Below are 11,703 nucleotides of genomic sequence, written 5' to 3'. Positions count from 1 at the left end.
GTACGAGGCTGTTTCTCGGTCCGAGAACCTTCTAGAGCCACGTAACTCACCACGCACCATCTACGGGAGGTCTAGAACAGGTTTCTAAAGTTTCGGAACTCTAGGTCCGACGGTTCTTTTTTAGCTCCAACAAAGCTAACTATTGGAGCCAGTGTCTGTCTCTACGCACCCCAATTACGTCCCTCCTTCCAAGTTGTGTTTTAGTGTGATTTTTTTTTCCTTTGAATTTTTTTGGGAAAAATGACTGATTTACAGTTCATGGGGGTTGCCTAATCACACATATGAAGTTTTGGAAAGATCAGACTTTTTTAACCCTTCGAAACAGCCCCTAAGACACCAATTATGGCACTTCCGGTTGGCACAGGAAGTTATAAATCAACACATATCCTCATTGGGGTATGCTGTTACAGAATCCTGAGTTTTAAGTCCTTACGTTAAGAATTGACTGATCTACACAGGGTTGAATGCACTATGTCTATCAAACTGCATGCAGTGTATGGGTAAACACTTTTAGGGGCATTTTAACCACTTCCGGTTGGTCCAGGAAGCTTAGAATCAACACAGGTAGACCTCATAGTGGCCTGATGGACTGGTACCGAAGACAGGTTCATACGGCATTCATAACCCACATAGGCCTCAGGTTGAAATTAGGGGTGCAGGCAATGTATTCCTATGGGGAGAGATGACACTGTAATCTGTGAGATCAAAAAACACTGTTTTACTGTTAAGGGTTAATGCCACACGGTCAAGGTTAGGCTTGTTCAGATCGGGAGGACCTTAGGAACATTCATGTGGTGCAATTTTTCTTCTCACTCTAACGGTTCTCTCACTGTCACCCAAAAGCAAATGACATTGTGGTGCAGGCTTCATTTTGGGCCTACTATTCTAATGCTCGCTGCGCCTAGACCGAGCGAGCTACGGTCAAGCGGGATATCTCGCTGAACTCGGTACGGCCTAGAGATTATGGTAATGCCATTTCCTGCTCTCTGTGTCTTTAAGCACCGCACTTTATCACTCCATCCTTCCTGTGTGTGTGTGAGGGAGCTTTTCTTTGACATCTGTTGGGATTAATGACTGATTTACAGTTCAGAAGGGTTACCTAGTCACACATATGAAGTTTTGGAGAGATGTGACTTTTTTAACCCTTCGAAACAGAGAGTGTGACCCAATTAAAGGCACTTCCGGTTGGCACAGGAAGCTATAAGTAAACACATGTCTTGATTTACATAGCCACTTACAGAATCCCGAGTTTTAAGTCTTTACGTTAAGAATTGACTGATCTACACAGGGTTGAATGCACTATGTCTATCAAACTGCAGGCAGTGTATGGGTAAACACTTTTAGGGGCATTTTAACCACTTCCGGTTGCTCCAGGAAGCTTAGATTCGACACAGGTAGATCTCATAGTGGCCTGATGGACTGGTACCGAAGACAGGTTCATACGGCATTCATAACCCATATAGGCTTCAGGTTGAATTTTGTGGTGCAGGCAATGTATTCCTATGGGGAGAGATGTCACTGTAATCTGTGAGATCAAAAAACCCTGTTTTACTGTGAAGGGTTAATGCCACACGGTCAAGGTTAGGCTTGTTCAGATCGGGAGGACCTTAGGAACATTCATGTGGTGGAATTGTGCTTCTCACCCTAACGGTTCTCTCACTGCCACCCAAAATCAAATGACATTGTGGTGCAGGCTTCATTTTGGGCCTTCTTTTTTTCAAGTTTGCTGCACTCAGAACGAGCTACGGTCAAGCGGGGCGTCTCCTTGAACTCGGCACAGTCTGGAGACTATGGTGATGCCATTTTTTGTGTTGATTTCAGAATGCCATTTTGGTGATGGTCCCTCTCCGTTTAAACATATTGCAAATGCACAAAAGTCAACTAGCAAGTCAGTGTCCATCAGTCAATTAGATGTCATTATGACACCAAATGGATATCAATTGACACCAAACCCACTTTTTCCTACTCATTTAGTAGCCAACTATCACATATGTCAGAGCAGTCCCATAATTCACAGCGCCTTCGGTTTAAAACATAATAAAAAGGTAAAACACATAGTTACGTTCTAGCTGCGGGTCCAGTTCGGACATTATGTGAAGGCCTATGTGAGGCGACCCCGAATCCCGAGTTTCGGCTCGATAGGTCATTTGGTGTCCGAGAAAAACCCTAATTGGTGCTGAAAATCCACTTTTTTCCATGCCTTGCTACGGGGTCCTTGAACGAGCTATCGGACAGGCACGTCGGGGTCCGTCTCTATGGGCCGAGCCGGTTTCAATGCACCTAGCCTTGCGTCTCTGAGACTTTTCTAAACGTCGTCATTTTCGTAATGGTCAAAATGAATTGAAGGTATTGCAAATGTACGAGGCTGTTTCTCGGTCCGAGAACCGTCTAGAGCCACGTAACTCACCACGCACCATCAACCGGAGGTCTAGAACAGGTTTCTAAAGTTTCGGAACTCTAGGTCTGACGGTTCTTTTTTAGCTCCAACAAAGCTAACTATTGCAGCCACTGTCTGTCTCTACGCACCCCAATACGTCCCTCCATCCAAGGTGTGTTTTAGTGTGATTTTTTTTTCCTTTGATTTTTTTTGGGAAAAATGACTGATTTACAGTTCATGGGGGTTGCCTAATCACACATATGAAGTTTTGGAAAGATCAGACTTTTTTAACCCCTTGAAACAGCCCCTGAGACACCAGTTATGGCACTTCCGGTTGGCACAGGAAGCTATAAATCAACACATATCCCCATTGGGGTATGCTGTTACAGAATCCTGAGTTTTAAGTCCTTACGTTAAGAACTGACTGATTTACACAGGGTTGAATGCACTATGTCTGTCAAACTGCAGGCAGGGTATGGGTAAACACTTTTAGGGGCATTTTAACCACTTCCGGTTGGTCCAGGAAGCTCAGAATCAACACAGGTAGACCTCATAGTGGCCTGATGGACTGGTACCGAAGACAGGTTCATACGGCATTCATAACCCATATAGACTTCAGGTTGAAATTAGGGGTGCAGGCAATGTATTCCTATGGGGAGAGATGACACTGCATTCTGTGAGATCAAAAAACACTGTTTTACTGTTAAGGGTTAATGCCACACGGTCAAGGTTAGGCTTGCACGGATCGGGAGGACCTTAGGAACATTCATGTGGTGTAATTTTTCTTCTCACCTAAACGGTTCTCTCACTGTCACCCAAAAGCAAATGACATTGTGGGGCAGGCTTCATTTTGGGCCTACTTTTCTAATGGTCGTTGCACTTACACCGAGCGAGCTACGGTCAAGGCGGATAGCTCGTTGAACTTAGCACAGTCTGGAGACTATGGTGATGCCATTTTTTGTGTTGATTTCAGAATGCCATTTTGGTGATGGTCCCTCTCTGTTTAAACATATTGCAAATGCACAAAAGTCAACTAGCAAGTCAGTGTCCATCAGTCAATTAGATGTCATTATGACACCAAACCCACTTTTTCCTACTCATTTAGAAGCCAACTATCACATATGTCAGAGCAGTCCCATAATTCACAGCGCCTTTAGTTTAAAACATAATAAAAAGGTAAAACACATAGTTACGTTCTAGCTGCGGGTCCAGTTCGGACATTATGTGAAGTCCTATGTGAGGCGACCCCGAATCCCGAGTTTCGGCTCGATAGGTCATTTGGCGTCCGAGAAAAACCCTAATTGGTGCTGAAAATCCACTATTTTCCATGCCTTCCTACGGGGTCCTTGAACGAGCTATCGGACAGAAACGTTGGGGTCCGTCTCTATGGGCCGAGCCGGTTTCAATGCACCTAGCCTTGCGTCTCTGAGACTTTTCTAAACGTCGTCATTTTCGTAATGGTCAAAATGAATTGAAGGTATTGCAAATGTACGAAGCTGTTTCTCGGTCCGAGAACCGTCTAGAGCCACGTAACTCACCACGCACCATCGACCGGAGGTCTAGAACAGGTTTCTAAAGTTTCGGAACTCTAGGTCTGACGGTTCTTTTTTAGCTCCAACAAAGCTAACTATTGCAGCCACTGTCTGTCTCTACGCACCCCAATACGTCCCTCCATTCAAGTTGTGTTTTAGTGTGATTTTTTTTTCCTTTGATTTTTTTGGGGAAAAATGACTGATTTACAGTTCATGGGGGTTGCCTAATCACATATATGAAGTTTTGGACAGATCTGACTTTTTTAACCCTTCGAAACAGCCCCTGAGACACCATTTAAGGCACTTCCGGTTGGCACAGGAAGCTATAATTAACCACATATCCTCATTGGGGTATGCTTTTACAGAATCCTGAGTTTTAAGTCTTTACGTTAAGAACTGAGTTATTTACGGAGGGTTTAGTATGTGTGTGTTATTTCAGAAAATCATAGAAAATCACAGAAATGTCGCAGAGCTCCGCAGCACACTTTAAAAAGATTCGTATGAACACCCTGCAACTGGATCTGTAACCGTTGAAAAAAAAAAACGCCTATTTGTGACCATCACCAAGATGTCATTGTTCCGTTTCTCTTAAATGACGATAGATAAATGGCTGTTTTTTTTTTTATTGACACCGGAGGCTCCTTGACTTTGACCTGAAGTGGAAAAATAATTTCTCTATTTCCATTTAGGACCTTTAATCCCAGAAAAACGGCCATAACTCAAAAACCGTCGAGGCCTAGACGCCATCTTGTTCGGGGCCAACTGCCCATTATGCCAAACCTACGCTCACCAAGTTTCGGCTTCGAAATATTTTCCGTTTTCGAGATAAGGCCCCGTCGTGATTCGTGATGTTTTGCCAAATTGCCATATGATTCCGTATGCCCTCTTGTGGGAAATTCCGGGACAGCGGAAAAACGGTCAAAAACTTGTTTATTTTTTAAAACGGAAACCGAATGTCCGACAAAGTTCATTTGATGACTTCCCGGTAGGTCTGGCCCTACCGCACGGCCCGACGCCGACCGCGAATTTTACAAACGATTTCGGACGTCTAGTAAGGGACCGTACATTTGCAATATGGACTTTCTCACTGATCATACACGAAATGCCGAAATGTTCCCTTAAGGTATGGAAGAAAATTAACAAAAGCTATGGAGAACTCAACCCAAGTCAAGTTATTTTATCTCTTTGGCTTACAAGAGACATTTAACAACAAATCGGTATATTTTACCTTGTCTCTTATCACATACCTTCTCATCATCACTGTGAATCTGACTCTGATCATAACAATCATTCAGCAGAAAGGTCTCCATGAGCCCATGTATATCTTTCTGTGTAGTTTATGTGTCAATGGATTGTATGGAACTGCTGGTTTCTACCCCAAGTTCTTACTGGACCTTCAGTCAGATGTTCAGGTGATATCTTATGGTGGATGTTTCACTCAAGCCTATGTAATATACACATCTGTCATGTGTGAAATGTCTACTTTAACAGTGATGTCTTACGACAGGTATGTGGCAATATGCAGACCACTACTATATCATACAATTGTGACATCTTTAACTGTTAGAAAGTTACTCTTATTTTCTTGGTGTTATCCTTTATTTATAGGACTCATAGTAGTTAGTTTAACCGTCAGAGTTCCTTTGTGTGGATCTCGCATTGATAAGATCTTCTGTGACATTCCGTCTATACTGAAACATGCATGTTTACCCATTCCAATCAATCAGATTTTGAACAAATTTGTAATTATGGTTCATGTTTTACCGATACTTTTCATTGTATTTTCTTACTGTCAGATTGTAAGAAATTGTGTAAAGTCAGCTAAGGGAAGGATTAAGTTCACACAGACATGTGTGCCACATTTAATAACAATATTTATTTTCATCACAGTGACCCTGTTTGACAATTTGCAAGGATGGAATAGTAATGTTAATATTACACTAAATATGCGTAATGCAATGGCCGTACAATTCCTTGTTATTCCACCTGTCTTTAACCCTGTCATATATGGACTTAACCTCCAGCAGATTCGAAGGGCAGTTTTTAGAAAGTGTAATGCACATAAAATCATTGATATGAAATGTTAGTTACATAATCTTACACACCAGGGAGACTTCCTGATACAATAAGTCAACAAATACAAAGGTAAAATCTGACAAAACTGTTGCAAGGTTAAATGGCGCCTCATTTCTTGATACCTGTCGCCAAGGGCGCAACTTTTGTTTTAGAAGTGGAGAGGAAGGGGGGGACAACACCTGGCAGGGGGTCCTCCCTAAATTTCACTCTACCCGACCCCAAAAAATCTTAGTCAACCATTGAGTAGTCTTTTCTTTCGATCTAATGGATTTGTATACATTTAAAAATATATATTTTTCCATTTATACACCCAACCTATGTGACAATTTATTTTACAATTTCTACCAATCTGCTTACCAGTAATAATTTTCATGTGCACATTATTGTGGAACATTTTCGTTTAATATATAATAGTCTTTGTATCTCAAAATCATTGTCTGTGGTTTATCTACAATCTTTGTCATGGGGTATGTTTTTCATGGGGTATTGATAGACATAGTAAACAATGCACACAATGAAGTTATGAAACAATGAATAGCCATGAAATGGCAGGAGAGAGCTCATTCTGGAGAGAGACATGCCTTGTGCGTCTGAGCCACAATCCCCATCTTCTTGGACTGGGGGATCCCTGCGGCCTCCTCAATGGATTAGTCCACTAAAACAGGCGCAAATCACATAGGTGTCTCGTTGTGCCATAAAATATATACATATGCTTGACCAAAAAAATCTAATGTTTTCTACACATGCCCATTTTGTCATACAGTATTCCATAAGGCACACAGACCTTATCAAAGTTTAACAGTATACCCCTAATCTAGTAATAAATCTAATCTAGTGATACATTATTTGACATTTCGTGCATCCATTGTGACATTGTGGGAGGATGACCAACCTTCCAATTTTATGGCAAAGCATTTCTTAACTGCTATAAATGCTATGGCTACACGGTTTCTTATTATAACAGCCTCCAGTATCAACATTTCCAAACAAACAAAAAGAGAATGTAGCCAGCATTCACAAGAATATGCTGGAATATGCAAATATGTCCCCTTCTGTTTTTTACACCTCCAGCTATGGAACGCCGTTTGGGTCTTTTGCGTGTCAAAAAGATACACGACAAATAATACTATGTAAACTATATGCAAATGTTGGCCAATCACTATATGAAAAACTTCTCATTCATCATCACCAACAAACGACTAAGTCATGTCGAACCTTGAAAACATGAGAGACCGCTTTTTACGTTGTTCCAGCCAAGTGCAACCACCTTTACAACCACCCCAGGAGGATTGGGTGGTTCAAAGGTAGGATTCATTCTGGTAGGTTAGGCAAAAGTCAACATTAACCAGCACAACTACCTAGTAACGTTAGCTAGCTAATGATTGCAACAGCTAACGTTACCGCGGGGTGCGTGACTCTGGGCGGCGTTGATTATGCTGAGTGTCATTATTGTAATTTTTATAACGTTTGCACATGTCACATTTCAATCATTCAGGAGACGGAATAATGCTGGAGTCCAAAGATGGCAAACCGAGAGGTGCAGGCTGATAACTATGAGGGTTTGCCTCATCGCTGACCCTACCATCCATCTGGCAGCTGAACAGGACAGGTACATTTTCCCTATATCCATATAGTACATGAGGACACGGTGCGGTGCACAGTGCTTGCTTTGTAAGTAAGCTAAGTGTGAATCTATCTTGTGATTAAACATAGACTTATTAAATGTTATTTTACTGATTTGAAGATAATGGACTGTTTCCCTGTTTTATATTAGGATCATTTTTCCATATCTCAGTATCTTTAGAGTATCCTGTGAGGCAGATCAATGTGCATTATGGTCAGGAGGAGAGCAGCTTCTTGAAGGTTTTGGGGAAACATTCCTCCAGATGAATCCAAATGTAGAGGCCTTTAAAGACAGACAGGAAGAGGAGGCTCATTCTCCTACAGCTGGACAGCATGTGTCCAGCTGCAATAAAATCAGCTGGGCTAGGGAGATTGAACTCTAGCTCTAGTACTCTATATCATCGACTGTATCCTTATGTAATACATGTATCACTAGCCACTTTAGCTATGCCACTTTGTTTACATACTCATCTCATATGTATATACTGTACTCGATACCATCTACTGTATCTTGCCTATGCTGCTCTGTACCATCACTCATTCATATATCCTTATGTACATATTATTTATTCCCTCACACTGTGTACAAGACAGTAGTTTTGGAATTGTTAGTTAGATTACTTGTTGGTTATTACTGCATTGTCGGAACTAGAAGCACAAGCATTTCGCTACACTCGCATTAACATCTGCTAACCATGTGTATGTGACAAATAAAATTTGATTTGATTTGATTTGAAAGGTATTAAGACTGAAGGTATTTGATAGCTTATGTGTTAGGAAGGGGGAGGTAGATTGAGCTCTATTATGTCGCGTGATAAATGCCAGAGGTAATGAATTAATTTTAAAATAAACTGGATTTCCCTCTGTACACAAACGTTATAAAGTAATTGAGCAACTAGTGATTTCTTGTATTTTTATGTTAAAGGAAACTGTAAGGGAGGACAGAACCTCAGAGACAGAGACTCCGCCTATGGAGATTGGCCTCCCTGTTGCCTCACAACAAGCTTCAATGACACTAGAGGTTTGGAACGTTAAATTACTTCTTCCACTTTTAGCATCAAATTATAAAGTATAATATTAGTTCTAGGATTGTCATTGTAACGTAACAATCAGAATGGCTTTATGTATTACTGTACCTGTATTGATTTCAGTCTCTAGAGGAAATGTGGGAGATACAACATCTTCAAGACGAGGCCAACCATCTCTCTCTGGCTGCAGACCAGGAGAAAGTATGTATATGATATAGCTTAGTAAATCTGTTCAGATCACACATCAACGGCATTCCAACAGGAAACACTTACATTTTCATACACAAAATTCATTCAATACTTATTTTTGCCACAGGAGATTAAATGTCATCGTTTTGAGGAGTGGGAGAGCAGGCGGGGGAAGGTAAGGGATTTCACTAAGTTGATATCATCTGTGCATTACGTAAGGGATAAATGCAGACGTTCTTTACATTACCTTGGAAATAATGGACGACGCAGCGGGACAAGGTGGAGCCGAGTCCCTTTGCGGAGTTCATTTTTCCAAGGTAATGTACAGAAAGGAGACGTTTATCCTTCTTATATTACAGTTACCAAGAAAATAATACTAAAGCACACATTTATCGGCAGAAATCCTGCTGCTACTGCTACTATGCACTGGCTTCTTGCTCCAACCAGCACCTCAGGCTTCACCTGTTTCACCTTCACCCTGTTTCACCTTCACCAGGTTATGTGTTCCTGCCGGGGGCATTGGTATAGCTTATCACACTCACTGCCTGTAGGCTATTTTATATTGACGCTTTGCTTGGGCAGTGAGCTACCCTGAATAAGCAGAGCCTACATCGCCACGGCTTGTATTATCCATTGCTTAATACATGGTAAAAATGTATTTCTACATGCCTTTTTCTTTCTGAACTGGTTTTAATGCCCATTCTAGAATTCAACAATGCTGTGGTATAAAACATATTTGTAACTTAACACTAACAGTAATGCATAATGTAGTCAATAGAGGAGAGAAGACAGAGGGTGGTCTCTCATCCAGAGCAGCCTGATGGAGTGCCCTTTTAGATAAAATACCCAGATGCGAGGGAGCGGATTAGGAGATTACGGCTCTCTGAATCCATTCAGGTAAGTCATTAATTTACTTGTTGATAAAGTCAGTACTATAAATGTACATTTCAGGTTGAATTACAATTGTTAATGTTAGTCTTTTGTTATATAGATGTTGTTTGATTTTGTGGGGGAGGATGATGACTGGAGTGAGGTTTTTACCCTCCAGGCAGCAGTGGGCTTCGCAACCCTGAAGAGCACGATTAACGGGTCATTGGAGGACCATGGCATTCGGGAGTCAACAACACTGTATGTGTTGTGGTTGTCTGTGGAGGATGTGCAGGTGACTAGCATGACAATACCTAAAAATAATATATTTGATGTTTGTATTGGACTACATTTGAACTACTTGATAGTTATAACCTTTGTGTGGTTGTTTCTGTCCATTTACAGGCCATCCTATCACCTCACCTCTCACCGGCCCCCCACTTTCTCCTTCTCCCTCACCTTCACCTTCCCCTCCCTAATCTCCATCTCCATCATCGGACCCAGAGAATGAGTTTTTTTAAGAGCATTTGTTTATAAACAAAATGTAGTTTTTAAAACCTTAATGTGAGAGTATTTTCCCTTAGGATCAATCCTTATTCGATTTGTCATACATTTTGAATGACATAATGGACATAAGTGCCATTTTACGTACGCTCTGGAGCCGAGTGGACCACTGCCCCATTGCCAACATGATAAATGTCCACAGGGGCAACGTCCTAAACAGTAGCCTGTTTGCATTTCAACGCAAAAACTTTAATGCAGGGGCTAAGATGGACGTTGCCGTTGTGGATGTTGAGTCCAAGGTGGAGGGGGCAGTTGACCAAGGGGGTCCCTCCAGGGAGTATTACAGGCTCCTCATGAGGGACATCATGGACTCGGCCATCTTAGAGGGTCCGGAAGGAGCGAAACGGCTGTCCCTTGAGGTTCAAGGTAAGCCTTCTTTTTACCCATATTAAGGTCTGATTTTCATGTAAAATACAGAATTTAAGCTAAACAATTACTGAAGAGGCTTTTTCAGGTGCTCTGTCCAGGGCGATATATCATAGGGATTACAAAGCTGGAACACAATTGAAATTGTCTTTTTAGCATCACATGAGGGCCTTTATGGAACCATTGGGGAAATTATCAGGGTGTGTGTGGTCCATGGAGGGGTTGGGCCACACTTCTTCTCTTAGCGACTCTTCGCAGCAGTGTGTGGGAAGCCTGCACCTCCACTCAGTTTGGAGGAGGTGAGCCACACTACTCTGAGAGCACATATGGAAAATGTAAGTTTGATGTCCTCGCTAACAGCAACAGGAAATAATAGATCATAATTTTTTACATGTATGGTTTCTTTGGCTGTGTTTAAAATTCTCAATTGCCTGTCATACATTTTTCAAATTCTAGATCAAAAAAGCAGAGGACCTATCAGAGGTGAATAACAAATTGGAGGAATCGGCAGACTGGCTGAGCCTACTGGGGCTGAAATACAATGGAGGACAGAGATGGTGTGGTTAAATTGGTGGCTCAACAATTTGTCCAAGGGAGCATGCAGGTGGCCTTGGAACAGTAAGTCAACTCTGTCATAAATCTGTGAAGTACTTGTCATTACCTCCTCTAACATAAGTATTTTTAATCAGTCTACCCCCCTAAATCAATACACATCACTATATTGTCCTTAATACTTATTTTAAACATACATACTGTCTCTAAACCATGACCATGACAAACCATTGTTCCAGTTTATCGGTAACTGTATATTATTCCATTTTGTGATTTAAATGTGTATTTTAAATGGCGATGGTGTTGGAGTTTGCTACTGGGGCAACAGTGGTGCCACCCCTTGGGTTCGAATTCCTTCACACAGCGCGAGAGCGTCTCGCTGGGAAGCAGAAGAAAAAGTACACAGAGGCAAACACGTGTGCTGTGACACTAAGGCTCCCTCTTCATAGCACCTAAAATGGTTTTACGGAATTCGTGACATCCGGTATTGTGAATTCCCCACATTTCGGTGTTGCATAAAAACATATTT

General features: G+C 41.6%; 1 protein-coding gene across 1 annotated transcript; it reads left to right on the top strand.

Moving 5' to 3' along the window:
* Positions 1-5,057: 5,057 nt before the first annotated feature.
* On the top strand, positions 5,058-10,203 carry LOC139385427 (olfactory receptor 1D2-like). The gene is made up of 3 exons (XM_071130478.1): positions 5,058-5,651; positions 9,817-9,953; positions 10,098-10,203. Exons 1-3 carry the CDS (start codon positions 5,058-5,060, stop codon positions 10,201-10,203), a joined length of 837 nt encoding a protein of 278 aa, XP_070986579.1.
* The last annotated feature ends 1,500 nt before the right edge of the window (positions 10,204-11,703 follow it).

This window comes from Oncorhynchus clarkii, chromosome 27, assembly GCF_045791955.1.
Source record: "Oncorhynchus clarkii lewisi isolate Uvic-CL-2024 chromosome 27, UVic_Ocla_1.0, whole genome shotgun sequence".
NCBI lineage: Eukaryota > Metazoa > Chordata > Actinopteri > Salmoniformes > Salmonidae > Oncorhynchus > Oncorhynchus clarkii.
Note: the sequence above shows the minus strand (reverse complement) of the source record. Positions and strands in the feature narration are given on the sequence as shown.